We start from the raw sequence: 16283 nt of genomic DNA, 5'->3' as shown, positions 1-16283 counted from the left end.
TTGATTGCTATTATAGTTAATTTATAATAAATTAATTTTTAAGTTAATAAACACTTATAAATAAAAATATTTATCAACAATTTTTATCTTGCATAAAATAAGATATATTTTATTGCACATGGTATTAGGTACAATATTAGCTAGCTTTTGAACTATTTTTAATAATTTATAAAATGGAAAAATAATCCCTTTTAGATATAAGTTATATTTTTAATCATAATTAGTTAGATTTAACTAATAAAATAATACTTTTAAAAGAGCATAATAATTTCAATGGCAGTTATGATATTTTGAAAAGTTTTTTCCATTATGTAAAAATCCCTTATTATTAAGATAATGATTTATTATTTGAATTTAATCCGAGTGGCAAAAACCGGAAATTTCAGCAAAACTGTCCGTCCATTTTCGTCATTTGGGTCTTTCGCTCGCAATCCGATCACCACCACCACCCCCCCCACAAAAGCAGCAGGCGAACAAAGGAACCAGAAGTCTTCCATTTCACCTAAAGTCTCGTACGAACCTCCCTCGTACTAATTCCTCTAAAAACTTCATCATCCGCCGTTCATTTCGACAACAACCATCTCCCGCCGTGCGTTACATCTACCGCATGCGAGTTATATGCGGTACATCCGCAAGACGTGGTTACCGAAAGGGGAGGTATCTTAGTGGCATTCAACGTAAATAAAGCGTCTTTCGGAGCCTCAATTGGATTTGCGGGTGACGTGGGAAAAGGTAGGACTTAGAAGCTATATAGAGGGCGACGAAGAAGGGAGGAGGGGGAGAGAGAGGAGCTCGACGGCGAGGGTGGCGGCGGTGGCGAAGGGCGGGAGATGGAAGGGGTGGCGGTGCTGAGGCAGCTCGTTGGGCAGATCGAGGAGTTGTGGGAGGTGTACGGCTCGGACTGGATCGATCAAAACCGCCAAATTCCGAGGTGATCTTTCGTTCTTTATTTGTAACGATCTTTTTCCGGTGTTTGAGCGATCTGTGATGGATTTAGGATGTGGCGTTGCGGAAAGACCGTCCGTTTTGGGGGTTGGAATCCGGAAGAGGTCAAGAAATCGGTTAGGGTTTCGAATCGGAATTTGGGGGGTTAGTTCTTTGTTAGGTTCGTTTTAGTCTTTGCAGTGGTGGAATTCCGATAAAAGTTGCCTTTTTGTTACCAATTGTTTAGAATTATCTAGGCGTTGATAAGGCCAAAAGATGCGACTTGGCAAATTTTTATTTGGCTCATCAAGTAACTACTTGTATTATTGAAATATCCGGTTTTTGCTCTGGGTCATTAGTATCAGCAGTCCTTTAGTTTGATTTAGCAACTATTTGTGCGAGTAATGAATGGTACCTAAGAATTATTTAGACATCGTTGCTATGTATTCATACTCTACCTTTACTCAGACATTCACTGCATGCTCCAAATTTTCATTCTATTACTTGATTATGAACCAATTGAACAAAGAGCGTTTGGAGAATAAAACTTTTGTTAGATCACATTGAGCACAATCAATTGTTACACAATTTTATGTAGGTAATCTGATGTCATGTACATCGTTCATTAGTTTGAGTTGTTCATCATGTTGTTATCTCATCATAGTTGTTGGGTGAATTTATTTCTTGCTCTTATTAGTCGCGTTCTTGTTATATCTTTCTAATGTTGCTCCTCTTACTGCTTGATCTGTGTGACTTCCACGTATTCTGCTGGTGGATGGATCTCCGACTGTTAAATTTTAGTAGGTTGATATTTTGACATTATTAGCATGTTGAATATTTAAGTGAGAATTTTGGAATGCAGCAAAAAGTTGAGGAACTTCTTTCCCCTGGGAATACAATATGATAGACTAAATTCCAAATGTTTGGATCTTTGAGTTGTCTCTTGGGCCTTGTTACTACTGGTTTTCAAAGTTTTGGTCTGAACTAACCTGGAGAGCTTTAGTTTCCTAAATGACACACTGCAATGCCATAACTGACTTAAATGAGTTTAGATAAGTTTCCTATTAAACTTTTTGGACTGTTGTAGTTTTAGGTTCATGCTTTTATTAGGCATATCTACATCTAACATATCATTCTGACAATTTCATACAAGTAGCATTTAAGAAATGGAAAGCATATTTCTGGATTCTTATTTGTACCTTATTTGTCGTATCCATGTCATACTTGACATGGGTTTGAAAATTAACATAAAGCCTAAATTATTTTGTTGATATATTGTGAAGTTTGTGCTTGCTAGATCTTTTCCTAAATGTTTTGATCTTTTGACTTCCTTTTTCTGCCTAAGGACAACATGGAAACTTGGAATTGCCAAACCAATCTGTAGAGCTTTAGTTTCATGAGCGAAACTACGGTAGAATGAAGTCAATGAACCTTAGTTGGGCTGGAAATGGGTTTCTTGCTAAACTATGTCAAAGTGTTTCTTTTTGGTTCATTATCCTTTTGCATTCCATATCTGTCTAACTCATTATTGTAACAATTTTGTGCAAGTTGCATTGGAAAAGTGGAAAGAAGCATGCCACTGAACCTATATGTTTTCTTTCTTTCTTTCTTTCTTTCTTTCTTTCTTTCTTTCTTTCTGTATTCATATTTTAGGAGAACAAGCTAAAAATCATCATAAAATCTGAAACCCTATGGTGGTCATATCACGATACTTGGCGCTTACGTTTTATAGCTTTTCTCATGCATTTATTTGTTTTTTCTGATGTTTGGATTTTTTTTGTCAGTTCTTTTTTGTCCTAGGAACAGAAACTCAAGATTGCAAGAAATTCTCAATCCCAATAAAACTTGAATTTTGGCATGGTTTTTTCTTCCAAGATTAACACATCCCTGACTGCTACTAAACAATCTTGTCAAGTGTAGCACTTGTTCTTATTTGGACTTGCCTTTGTCACATGTATTCCCCCTTTTGCGCCTTCATATCCCATGTGTTGGTTTGGCAAGTTCAAACCAATATGTATTAGCTTTCACATTTAGGCATCATTTACCTCCACATATTTCCCTCCATGTTATTATTATTTTTTAAATTTTTATGTCTCTTGCCTTATTTTTCATAGTTTTCTGGCTAGGTAGAAGAAGGACAAGAGGTAAAGAGCAGGAGAGAATTGACCTGAGGTTTGTCTGATTTAGCCTTACTTTTGGATTTGCTCAAAATATTCTGGTCCAATAAATTCTTCTCCAGCCTAAATAAGATTGATTTTTTTCCCTCATGTTCCTGAAGTAGATATTACTCACCTTCAATTTTTTATGCATGAGCCAGCTGTCGGTTGGTGTCTTACTGTTACCTTCTCTGTGGCCTAAGTGCTCTCCCTCATGTCCTCTGTTCTGCTTCTATCATTTCTTCTTACCTGGAATGAGATACTTTTTATCTTTCCATCTAAATGTAGGATGGTAAATTTCTTTACTTTCACTATTGTGGACCAAGTGGCATGTTTTTAAATAAGAAAGTATTCATATTCTAAAGCTATCCTAAGTATGAACATTTATGTTACTCACTTGCACTATTTAGCACTTTTGATATTTTCGATTGTTCTGGCAAAATAAGAGCTCTGAGATCTTGTTACTTGCTGATTCTGCGCAGCTGGTATTTACTTGATTTTGAGAACGCTTCAATCAAAGAAGACTACTGTGCTCAAATTACAAGAGAAAAACCTCAGTTATTACAGATGGTGGAAGCTAATAAATCTCCACCTTGCAAGCGATCAAGAAGAGAAAAGAGCCGTGAGAAAGCACGTACTTCAAGTTCAACTCAAATAATGGATGAGAACATATGGAAAGAGTTCCCTGAAGACCTCTTTGAAGCTGTTATAGCAAGACTTCCCGTTGCTACATTTTTCCGCTTCCGCTCTGTATGTCAGAAATGGAACTCTTTATTGAACTCAACCAGCTTCTCCCAACACTGTGCGGAAGTTCCATGTCAATATCCTTGGATCTATACTATAACCCATGAAAGCACAAATGGTGGAGCGATATATGATCCTTCTGTCAAAAAATGGCACAACATTTCTATCCCTGTTCTACCTGCAAAGGTCATTATTTTTCCAGTGACTTCTGCTGGTGGTCTTGTTTGTTTCTTGGATATTGGCCACAGGAACTTCTACATTTGCAATCCTCTTACCCGTTCCTTCAAGGAACTTCCACCAAGATCTGTTCGTGTCTGGTCACGGGTTGCTGTTGGGATGGTACTAAATGGGACTGCTTCTACCAGCGGTTATAAAATATTGTGGTTAGGTTGCAACGGGGATCATGAAATCTATGATTCCTTACAGAACAGTTGGAGTCGCCCTGGTGTCATTCCTTCAAGCATCAAACATCCACTCTCTCTGAACTTTAGGTCCCAGACTGTATCTATTGGTAGCACGCTTTACTTTATGCGTGCTGAGCCAGATGGTATTTTGTCATATGATGTAAAGACTGGTGCATGGAAGCAGTTCATCATACCGTCACCATTGCATCTAACGGACCATACGCTTGCAGAGTTTGGGGGGCAGGTTATGCTGGTGGGGTTGCTCTCTAAAAATGCTGCCACGTGTGTCTGCATATGGGAGTTACAGAAGATGACTCTCCTGTGGAAGGAGGTGGACAGAATGCCAAACATCTGGTGCTTAGAGTTTTATGGTAAGCACGTAAAGATGACATGCTTGGGCAATCAGGGTTTGCTCATGCTCTCTCTGAGGTCAAGGCGGATGAACCGTCTAGTTACATATAACATGTTGAACAAGGAATGGCAGAAGGTGCCAGATTGTACGCTTCCTCATAGCCGAAAAAGACAATGGATAGCATGCGGGACAGCATTCCGTCCATGCCCCACTGCTTTGGCCTGATATCTTCTTTGGCTCTAGCAAAGCAGCAAGATTTGGGCCTATAACTGCATCAGTAGCTCTTTGGTGATGCGATCTTCTGCGACAGGTCTTTGACTTTACTATCATGTCATTAACACCAAAAAAAGGTAGAAATAACCTCTTGATGGGTGTAGAAACATGAATGAAGACATAGCTAGATATCTTCTTTTCATTATTGTCTTGGTTATCTCCTTAAATTTAAGGATGCTAATTACTGTTGCAGTATAAAGAATATGCCGTCAGTGTCTAATTCCTGTATAAGGTGAATTTGATATTTGGAGAACAAATATTTTGATGATGTCTGCTGGCAAATTTTTTTTTTTTCTTTATCAAAGCTACTGACTATATCTTCAAATGTTTCTTTTATGCCTTGAATATGTACTTTTGATAAGAGATGGTGGGTTGATAGATAAGTTGCAAAGCTTCTTCTCTAAAGCAACCATCATATTCGAAACTGTATCCTGTATTCAGTTTTCCTAGGACAGCTATCTCATACTTGGCCTAATGTTTGGATTTGCAAGTTGGGAAGAGTAAATATTCTTCTTATCATTCCTTTTCAAAGAAGAAAACATTTGCGTGTGGGGTCGTGCTTTGGTTCAAACTCTCATCAACTATGCTGCTTCTTGGAGGCTAGTCTTGGTTCCATGCTTGATTGGCAATTTGGCAATCCTTCTGTCTCCATTATTGTGTTCGGCTGCGTGTCCTCTTTGCCACCCTTAGCTGTTTTCTACTACAATTCCATATCAATCAAACAACAATAAAGCTCCATTGAAGCTTTCTAATGATGCAATGCAGCTGTTCCTTTTGTCTACATATTGATATTACCAACCAAATTATTCAGGAAGAAAAACAAGAAAGCTTTTCCTTTTCCAACAAAAAAAAAAATAAACTTCGTTTTTTTTTTTTAAAAATGTCTGGGCTCTTCAAGGGTTAACAAGACCCAGATTTGAATAAACTAGTATATGAAGATCTATGCAGATGGTCAGCTGCAAGTTTCAAATTAAATCAATCGTGGCAGGCTTAAACTAAGATCAACCTAATCGTGGCACGCATTTGTCCATCGGACTTGCTGCAGTGCCACCTCACATCCAGAGAAGGACATTGTAAAGATTAAACAATTCCAGGCATGACCCAACTTTTTCTGCACATCTTTTTCTCTCGCAAACAGTTGGAACCCATAAGCCTCTGAAACATTTCAAACTTAGTTTCATTGGCATAGAAATTGATGGCAAAAATTGGAATATACTAAACTGAATGGCCAAAACAAATCTTTCATCTGAATTTGAATCCACGGTAGGACACACCTAAAGTTTCTTTTTTTTTTCTCCCCTCCTTTACAGATCAAAAGATGCCTCTGAGATCTTAAATTATGCAGCTTAAACTTTGAACTCGTACTATTTCAACTTCCCATATTCAACCACCATGTGAAACTGCGAAAGTAGGATTACCATCACCTGCTATCATTGAGAGATTGCTATAGATCCTGAACAAATTAGTCCAATATCATAGTGACATTAATTAATAGGCAATTGCCAAGATACCAGCATGATGTGCCCCGCTACTATTGGACCGGCTTTCTCAACCAAATACTAAACTATGCTCCTTGTTTTGGTTTTGCCTGTATAAGCCTACTGGACCACTCCATTCTCTCTCTCCCTCTCTCTCTCTCTACTAATCCAGCTATATATTCCTCCTCCCTTTCCCTCTCACCATTTTGTCTTCTCTTCCAACCCATCTTCTTCTTCTTCTTCTTCTTCTTCTTCATACTTCGCATATCACCACTAAGTTAGAAAATTCCTTTTTTTTTTGTTTCTGAAAGATGGGGATATGGAGCAACTTGTTCATAGGGGTGATGGTTTTAATGGCTATGAATGGCGCAGAGGCGAATCTATCGCCGCATTTTTATCAGACAGGGTGCCCGAATGTCCAGGATATTGTGAGGCAGGCGGTGATGAAGAAGATAAGCCAGACCGTCGTCACTATTCCGGCGACTTTGAGGCTCTTCTTCCATGATTGCTTCGTGGAGGTACACAAAGTGTTCTAAATCTATATCTTTTTGTTGAGTTTGTGAATTTGTTCTTCGATCTGCATCACGTTCTGCGTTATTCGTAGTATGCGAGCAAGCTTTTGCTAGAGATTTAGTTGATTGGGATGTTACAAATGATATATTTGTGCAAGCTTTTTTTTTCTTTTTGGTTGTTCTTCCAAGAGTGCATAGAAAAAGGGCAGAGGAATGGGCATTTTAGGTGTAAAAATCTAAAATATAATAAAATGTGGGTTGTTATATGTAAAATATCTGAATAATTAATTAGTTAATGCCATGGCAGCAATACTGTTTGGAATATTGTGCTAAATGACAATGTTAGACATGAAATCAGCCAACTAGGTCTTCTTACCATTCGAATCTTTTTCTTGAAAAATTCCCAATCTACGCGTAATCTTCGTTCTTCCCATGTGACAACCAATTTTTAATCAATCTGTACCATAAAATAGGACAAATTGTTCGTTTCCAACAACTAAGTATTGAATAGTAGTAATTATTATTCTTCTTATTATTGATGACTGAGCCCTAAACACATAAATAAGTAAAAAAAAATGTATCTTTGATGCGTGCCATACTTACAATGAATTATTTTCTTAGATGCAAAGATTTGAACAAATTAAATTCTCTCTCTCTTGTAATCTTTACATATGTGAAAGAAAATTTTGAAACAATTGGTATAACTAATGAGTATAAATTCCTACGGATTGCAGGGTTGTGATGCTTCGGTCTTGATCGCATCTCGAAGCCATGACGCCGAGAAGGACGCGCCGGATAATATGTCCCTTGCCGGTGATGGGTTCGACACTGTCATTAAGGCCAAGGAGGCCGTCGAACAGCAATGCCCCGGCGTGGTCTCCTGTGCCGACATTCTCACAATTGCCGCTAGAGATGTTGTCGCTCTTGTAAGTATATTTCATCCGGTATTAGTCGAAACTTTTTTAATATTAATATATTATTATTAATTTTAAAAGCAAATGATAAAAATAAATTTTTTACTTAAAATTCGGTTGGATTACAAATAGCACCCTAAGGGTAGGGTGTCAATCACAATATTTCTATAAATTAGGTTGTTATTTAAAAATTTCCCCAATAGTAACCGGACTGTTGCTGTCCTCTGCTAGTCCGGCGGCCCGAACTTCACGGTGGAGCTGGGCAGACGCGACGGGCTCATCTCCAAGGCGAGTCGCGTCGTCGGGAACCTCCCGGCGCCGGACTTCACCCTCGATAAGCTTACGTCGATCTTTGAGAAGAACAACCTCACCATGTTCGACATGATCACCCTCTCCGGCGCCCACACCGTCGGCTTCTCCCACTGCAGCCGCTTCGCCGACCGCCTGTACTACTTCAGCTCCTCCTCGCCCGTTGACCCCTCCTTCAACCCCCTCTACGCCCAGCAGCTCATGCAAGCCTGCCCCCGGGATGTCGGCCCCACCATCGCCGTCAACATGGACCCCGTCACCCCCATCACCTTCGACAACATCTACTACGCCAACCTCGTCAACGGCCTCGGCCTCTTCGCCTCCGACGAGGCGCTGGTGGCCGACGGCCGCTCGCGGGCCGTCGTCAAGGAATTCGCCGCCGACCAGGGCAGATTCTTCTCGGCGTTCGCGGTGGCGATGGTGAAGCTCGGGAGGCTCGGAGTGAAGACTGGAGTGCATGGAGAGATCAGGAGAGAGTGCTCAGCCTTCAACTGATAAGATGTATACTTACAAAAGAGTGCAGTTTCTTTTCTTTCTTTCTTTTTTTCTTTTTTTTTGTGAATGCTAAGTGGACATTTTGTTTCATACTGGATTTAATTCATTTGCTGAGGACTTGTGCTGTGTTGTGTTAAAGAGATTCTATGGAAACTTTACCAAGAGATACAGAGCACTGAAACATATCTGGGCATAAAATAGAGTAACTAATAGTAATATGAAAACATGAAAGTATATACATATATAAAAGATCACTACTTATATTGCTGTTCCTTAGATCTGATATCAGATCGCAATTCACAAAAGAGCTACGAAATGATCAAACTAATTGACATTTCATCCTGGACATGCTATTGATCTTGTTTGCAGAGATGCAACTCTCCATTGAAAATATCATGACAAAATAACAGAGAATCGGAAGTAATTGTGTATAGTTATTTGAGTTTCAATCTGAGCATCCGACAAGATCAAAATTACAACCTAGCACTGACCTTACGGAGCACAAAATGGTGCGACTTCAGCATCCACCAAGCTCCTCCATGCAGTGTTAGATCTCAGACGATACTTTTGCTAATGCGAATCAAGGATTGCCTGACGACAACAAAGTGTCCGTCAATGGCATCACAGTCCAAGTCATCAGCAGAAAAGTAGAATATGCTATGCAGCTTCAGAAACTCATCAATGAATGCTGAAACATGTCGAATAACATCAAAACGTAGAATGTCAATAACTGACTATATATATCAACAATCAAGGCAGGCTCCTCCTCCTTGGCTTCTGAGACCTGAAAAAGTTCTGCAGGAATCGCTGCTGGGTTTAAGTCATGGCAGCCCTTGGGAGCATTATGAGCTTCTTCGCCTGTCAGCTCATAAGATGGTACCTGATGTGAAAAACGAAACATCTCCTCTCTTGGTACCATCTTTACTTCATTTCGGTTGATGTGCCGCCGGTATACTGTTTTGAATCCAGCAACCTTCACTAAGGGAGTGATAGGAATACCTTGATCTTCAGTGTAATCATTGAGCACTTCTACCATGTCATACTTACAGATTGCATCATCAAGGGTATCCTCGTCCCAACCCGGAGACCAATATCTGTAGAGAACCCAAATATCACCTTTCCTTGGAAATTTTTTAATAATACCACGAGGGCCTTTCTCCCATTTGACTGTGTGGGAAAACATATTGATAGTATCATTAATTTCATATCTCCCTACCCTGAAATCACCGCACGTCTTAGCAAAACCAGAAGAAACCCAATTTAAAGGCCCAAATTCACTGTTTGACTTTGAAGTGAGAAAGCTCATTCGTATTTGACTTTATGAACAGATGCATAATAACGAGGCATTCCATCTTTATCTTCATAAATAGCCCATATTTGATCACTTTGAAACGATCTTTCAGTACGATCTATATCAAAATTATGGAAATCTGGATCTGGAACATGAATTGATACCAGGTCATTGACTTCATTATCAGAATCAGTGCTGGCACCAGAATGTACAACATTATTCCTGGCACATATTGTTTGGTAGCAGTTCCATGGACCTTGTGATGTGCCTTTTCTTTATCATCTTCCTTCAGCTTTTCTTTCTTTTCTGGATTTTTTATCTCCTCAGCTTGAGCTCTCATATTATTCCATTCTTTTAACTTTTTATGCACAGAAAGCTTAGTCTTTTCAGTCAGCATACCCCAAATATCCGACTTGGAAAATGACCTGCTTATGCATGCATGCCCAGCACTAAATCTCACTTTGAAAATGCCCCGAGAAACTCTGTTAGGCCCTTCCATCTTAGAACCTCCACTGCTAGAATTAAGGTGTCTATCTCCATCAGGAAATATAAAATCTGCGGCACTACCTAGGCCAGTGTCTCCAGCACCTGAGACTGCCTGCTCAGCATCATCACCTGTACCTCTTCTCTTTGAGGCTATACTGCCATTCATTCATGGGTTAAGATTTGCAGACACATTCGTGCTCCTCTTTACATTATATTTCCTCCGAAGAGCCTCTTCCCTTCTAGTTACTGCTTCTGCCTTTGCTCTCACTTTTTGTGCTTTCTTATATCTCTGACGGAAAACATTTGCAGCTTGCACAGAAGTAGTTGATGAAGCAGTGTAACTAGCAGGCCTACTTGAAACGAGGTAGGAGTTTAGATTGTTGTGCGAACCAGGACTAAATCCTTGTTGGAGGACCATGGAGGTCCCCTGAAATAGCAGAGCTACTCTTCTCAGGACCATACGCATTTCTACTTGAACAGCTGTTATCGGCATCATGCTGCTGTTGTTTGGCGCACCATGGCATGGTGGAATTTGTGCCATTCACTGACGCGCCCACTTCTTTTGCAAGAAAGGATTCATGGCATTTAGGACAGATAAGTTTGTGATTAAGGTATATTCTCATATACTCATACTGCATTTTGCATCTTCGACATTTCTGGATGAGAAAGTTGAGGGGCAGTAGCTGCACTAGAAATAGTTGTTTGCTTGTGTTTTCTTGGTTTGGATGCAGTATTCGCTGCTGAATTGGAGAACCCATTGATAGCATTTTCTTTCTTTCTTTGAGATGCATTCTGCTGGAATAAATTTACATTTCTCTTCTGGTCATATGACATTCTCCTACTCTTATCAGATAACACATTCCATGCCTCAGAGATAAGGTGAAATGCACCATCGCCACCAATGGATTTGTTTTTGTCAGGATGAAGCTGGAGAAGCATTTTATGTCCTTTACCGTAAACTTCTTTTCAGCTATTTCTTTAACCCTCAGGGCCTCATCCTTATTGCATTCCATTTCCTATCCCTTCCTACTTTTTAATTCCACAACAACTCTGTCTCTGAGGAAAATTAACACCTACAGCATATCAAAGGGGGCAACTGGAACGATCGATGCCACTAGGCTCTTCCAAAACCTAATCACAAAGCAAAACGGACCCAGAACTTTAAACATTTATTAGATGAAGAAAACTTCGACTACGCTAGAAACCAGAATAAAACCAACAGAATATACACCAGCAACCATGCAGACCCTGCAATCACTTTTTGAATCAAATTCTAATCAGTTAACAATCAAGTTTGAACAAAGAACATGCATGAACTCCATGACAGTGGCATTCCACATAACCACGAAAACCCGAAAGACTAAACACCAAAGAAGGCCAAGGACCCAATTTGACTTGCAAAAGCATCAAAGAACAGCGAAAAGGAAGCCCAATACGAGAACACAGCAATTTAGCGAGAAATTAGTAATGCCAACTTGCCAAAGTTGTTTTAAAAAGAGCTCAAAGAACCAGTGTGTTTGGATTCACAATGGCAAAATCTTTTGTGCTAGTGTATTGCTTTCTTCTGTATGCCATTAGGTCTGATACTATGCATTTTCTTGTTGTGTTATTTTTATTTTTTCCAAAGTAGCCGGGGCTTGTTCAAACTACTACTCATTTTTTCTTCTTTGTATTAAGCTTGTAAACATTTGATTAGAATCCGAGAAGAATCATGACCTGTTTGAATCTTTAAAAGATTATATAAGATACGAAGTATTTATCGGTTCCAAGACTGAACTCGAAGCTGTTCATATTATACCCTTTCAGTGCATCAGCGATTGGAAGAGAAGGGAAGAGAAGAGTTCATACGTACATATAAAGAGTAGTCAAATATCAATAAATAAAGACAAAATAAGACTGTCCGAGTTGAATTATATACTCGTTCGAAGTTCTTAATGGAATGACTCTTTCTTGCATCCAAAAGGTGAAAGGCTACTATGTTAATAATCCACTATCTAGTAGGCCCAAGTAGAGTTTGAGATCGGTTATTGGAAGCCCAAGAAAGAGAGACCAATTCCCACAACTACTTAAAATCATTTGAAATTTTTTCTAAAAAGTCATCATAACCCAAGAAGGCCTTTAGTCTACATTGATGATCATAGATGAATTATTACAAACCAATCACCAGTGCACACTTCAAATCATTTGGGGGACCCCACAAGTTAGTTAGTGCCAAGAGAACTCCATCCAATTCCATCGCCCGGCTATGGCTGTGGCTGAGCTTTGGCTCATTTGTGCATGATTGGCGCCTCATTTTTGACCACCATCAAAACCCTAGATTCCTTACCCTCTCCCCCTCCTCCTCTAATACTACAAGCTTTTCAAATAATTAAATACAAAAAGAGAACTACTTATCCTCAATGTACAAATGGATACTAATTGAAGTCTTTTTTTCTTTTTTTCTTTTTGCATTTAATTTAGGAAAACTTAAAAGCTAAGAGGAGTTGAGGATGGATCCCTCCAAGGAGGCAGTGCGTAGTTATGGCCCTTTGTCTGCCAACACCATGTGCTATGTTTGTTGGCTTCCATCATCCATTGAATCCGGAGGAAGGACGAAGACATTTATAATAATAATAATAATATTATTATTATTATTAAAATAAAGAAAATAAATTCTACGTTTACTGCATTGCATGGAATCATAAAGGAGGTCTTATTTCCGTTTTAGGGTTTGATCACCCTCCTATGAATGTTCCAAATATGGATTAAGCCTTGGCCTAATTATTGCGACCACGAGACGACGACGACGACGACCGAGAACCCCGTTTTGATATTTTCTTTTTTATTTTTATTTTTTTTTAAATTCTGATTCGCGTAAATTTCGGTCTTTTTGTTTGATGAAGCTATGTGCATTGCATGTTCTTGAAATGGTGGTGGGCTCTCTCCTATATAGCCTTTATTTTTATTTTGAACATGTTAACGTTGGCCCAATGAGATGAAATGTAAGTGAAGGGTAGGTAAACACTCACTTGGTTCCTTCCTACCTTTCTCTCTATTATTCAATTGTGGTGATAGGGAAAGGGTGAATGCTTCCTAACCTAATCACCCCTCACAAAAAGGCAATTAAAATAAGCTAAAAAGGACACTTCTTAGGTAAGCATCACAAAGACCCAAGCTAACTAAAGGAGATGTTCCTTAACCTTTGTTTGTGTTCCCATGCATACACATGGGCCCACTCTTCTCCTCCAACCAATTGGACCCACCCAGGTGGCAGTACAAGAAAGTGGCCAAAAGGTCCAATGAGATGAGAGGTATATGGATAGCAGGCAGTGATTCGGGGGAAAGAACTACTCATCTGTCTAAAGATGAAAAGGTCCAGTTGGGACTTGGGAGAGACCATACGACTAATTAATTAAAATATATGGGTACAGATTGGATGCATTTATTGCAACCCAGGAGGAGGCAAGTTTTAAGTTTTATTACCCGGCTCAAATACCTTGTAAACTATAAACCGATTCTAACTCTTTGATAGCCTGGAGGCCGCTCTAGAGTTTAAGATTGGGATTGAGATTTAATTATTAAATTTTTAGTTTTACATGTTTATTAGTTTAATACCCAGAGGCTGACCACAAGATATGATTTCAGTTTATTTCTCAACTTTTATTCCGAGTTCGATGAATCTAATTCCCAACCGATCGTTCCAGCGAGAGCAAGAGCAATTAATAGCCCCAGTCAAAAGTGTAGCAGTGGTGGCATCTCATTGGTTAAAATGAGTCCAATTTGCTCCAAAGTTGGAGGGAATTATGGGCAACCAGTCCTGTCATAAACTGCTATGAAGAACCTCCTTAAGGCTTCTCCAGGGGAAAAACAAACAAGGGATCCAAGGTTTAGTAATTTATTAGATAATGAACTGATTCAAAATTTTAAATAGTTAGACAATGAATCAATATTTTACATCATATTTGTATGATAAAATTTACTATTAAGTATTCTGTGTGTCATTTTAACAGAATATATTGGTCAACTTATTGAAAAAAAAACTTGACAGCTGATAGTGATGAAGAATTTAAAAGCTTAAATTGTTAGGTATTAGATATGTTATTTTAACGACATACATATACTAGTCTGACTAGGAAATAGTGAGATGTAATATTCAAAGTATAATAGGACCAATAACACACTATTTCCTAGTCAGACTAGTATATGTATGTCACTAAAATAATATATCTAACAGATAACCAACAAGAAAAAGAAAAATATTTACACGAATGGCCTAATAACTAGAGGAGATCTTTCAACATCAGACCGTTCGTCTCTCGTGCCAACTTGCGTTGCGGTAAGCTCACCCGCGCACTGCACGTGCCGGGAGGAGGGGCATTTACGTCATCCCGGGGGACACGCGCGAGGGAGTCGCGGGGAGCGCCACACGCGGCATTAGGCACGTGTCTTATTTGGATCACTGGTGGCGGAACACGTGGACGCGTTGGTAGCCGTCCAATGCCGTCGTTGTCGGCTTTGGAGGGGGTGGGGGGTGATGGGCGGCTAATCATAGAGGGGAAGGTTATGGGAAAGCCAACCCCTTTTGCGTACTTGCCATTGGATCGCCACTTTATTCACGTAATTGCCATTGGAGACAATGGGATGATTGCAATAGTCTAATGACCAAATTGCCCCTTAGCTAGTCCAACTTGATTTTCACGTCAACAAGTCTAATGTTTAAAAATTAAAAAAAAAAAATTCAGTCATATAGAATAAACTTAAGAAAAAATTATTAATTACATTTTATACTCTAAATTAATTTTAACCTAATTATAACTAACAAAAAATATAAAAAAAAACTTCTATAATTTAATTAATATATATGGTAATAGATATTTATAAAAATCAGCACCACGGTATGTTTGTTTGAGACGTAAAATATAGAAATTGGATAATAAACTCATACTGAGTTGGTGTGATTGATAACAAAGGGTGAGTTTAATAAATTTCTTTGAACTAAAGTAAGATAGTCTTGCGTAGTATTTATAAAAATAATCAAGAAAAAAAATGAGAACTTTAAGACCATTATGCTGGTATCCACCATAGGATATACTTTTTTTTTTTGTTGTTGGTTTACTTTGGAGTTTGGACATCTTGAGAAGAAAGCATGGTAGTAAAAGTATAACAAAAAAATAAAAATAAAAGTACAACTATTACCAGGTCCAACAAATTAACAAGTCAAAACCAACCAAGGTTTGATTAATCTGAAGCAAGAATTCCTAAAAGAATTATATTATATTGTGGAGTATAGCTGATACATCATCTAGAACTTTATTCCTTTCAAATTAAGCAAAAGTTATAACACATACCCAAAATGTGAGTACTACTTATTCATACTTGTACTAAATTAATAGTAGTTCTTTAGCTCTGGAAATCCTCCTCTTTCAGAACATATTTGTGAGAATACATTGCTATCCTTTTCATCTACATTTGCAAAAGAATATTTGTAGAGAAAATCACTTGAAGATTACTTTTATCAATGATCTCTGAAAACATATCTAACAAAATAGGAATCAATTTGATTTTTTTTTGTGTGGGTTTTGCAAGAAGCTCAAGATAGAAGGAAGTGACAGGAAGGCTAAAGGAGAAAAGTCAATAAGTACTATTTCAAAGCTTAGATTGACAAAAGAAAACAGGAGGTGGTCACCATCATCACTTTTGATTTGGACAAGAAAAAGCCATCAAACTTTGAAAGATTGGCATTGGATTAGTACTAATGAAAGTGGGCTGTGTTTCATTTACCAAAATAATGCAGAGGGTTATCAATACCTTTAAACCATGTGCACCAACCAGCCATATCAAATATAATGCTTGAGAATAAGACTAAAGGAAAGCCATAAATGCTCCTCAATGTGGGGAAGCAGTGGGGATATAGATAAATCTATCTATACTTTTTCTATGATTGCAGGCAAAATTATCATGGTAGA

At 38.5% G+C, this 16283-nt stretch overlaps 2 protein-coding genes and 1 pseudogene across 6 annotated transcripts; 2 read left to right on the top strand and 1 right to left on the bottom strand.

Moving 5' to 3' along the window:
* The first annotated feature begins 768 nt into the window (after positions 1-768).
* On the top strand, positions 769-5121 carry LOC140786778 (F-box only protein 6-like). Of its 5 annotated transcripts, XM_073135423.1 has the most exons (4): positions 782-931; positions 998-1089; positions 3051-3096; positions 3563-5121. In XM_073135423.1, the coding sequence occupies exons 1-4, from the start codon at positions 831-833 to the stop codon at positions 4803-4805; spliced, it is 1482 nt and encodes a 493-aa protein (XP_072991524.1). In that variant the 5' UTR covers positions 782-830; the 3' UTR covers positions 4806-5121. The 5 variants fall into 5 exon arrangements, with proteins under 5 accessions (XP_072991528.1, XP_072991527.1, XP_072991526.1 ...); XM_073135427.1 differs by lacking the exon at positions 998-1089 and having other exon boundaries at positions 769-931; XM_073135425.1 differs by lacking the exon at positions 998-1089 and having other exon boundaries at positions 781-931; positions 3055-3096.
* A 911-nt stretch (positions 5122-6032) lies between these two features.
* LOC140786330 (peroxidase 55) lies at positions 6033-8699 on the top strand. Its single transcript, XM_073134664.1, has 3 exons — positions 6033-6849; positions 7578-7769; positions 7989-8699. The coding sequence occupies exons 1-3, from the start codon at positions 6643-6645 to the stop codon at positions 8559-8561; spliced, it is 972 nt and encodes a 323-aa protein (XP_072990765.1). The 5' UTR covers positions 6033-6642; the 3' UTR covers positions 8562-8699.
* A 416-nt stretch (positions 8700-9115) lies between these two features.
* On the bottom strand, positions 9116-11351 carry LOC140787688 (uncharacterized; annotated as a pseudogene).
* Positions 11352-16283: the final 4932 nt, after the last annotated feature.

Source organism: Typha latifolia, chromosome 4, assembly GCF_019914945.1.
Source record: "Typha latifolia isolate L0001 chromosome 4, TyphaL0001v2, whole genome shotgun sequence".
In the NCBI taxonomy this organism is placed as follows: domain Eukaryota; kingdom Viridiplantae; phylum Streptophyta; class Magnoliopsida; order Poales; family Typhaceae; genus Typha; species Typha latifolia.
The sequence above is the reverse complement of the archived record's forward strand: the minus strand, read 5'-3'. Positions and strand labels throughout refer to the sequence as shown.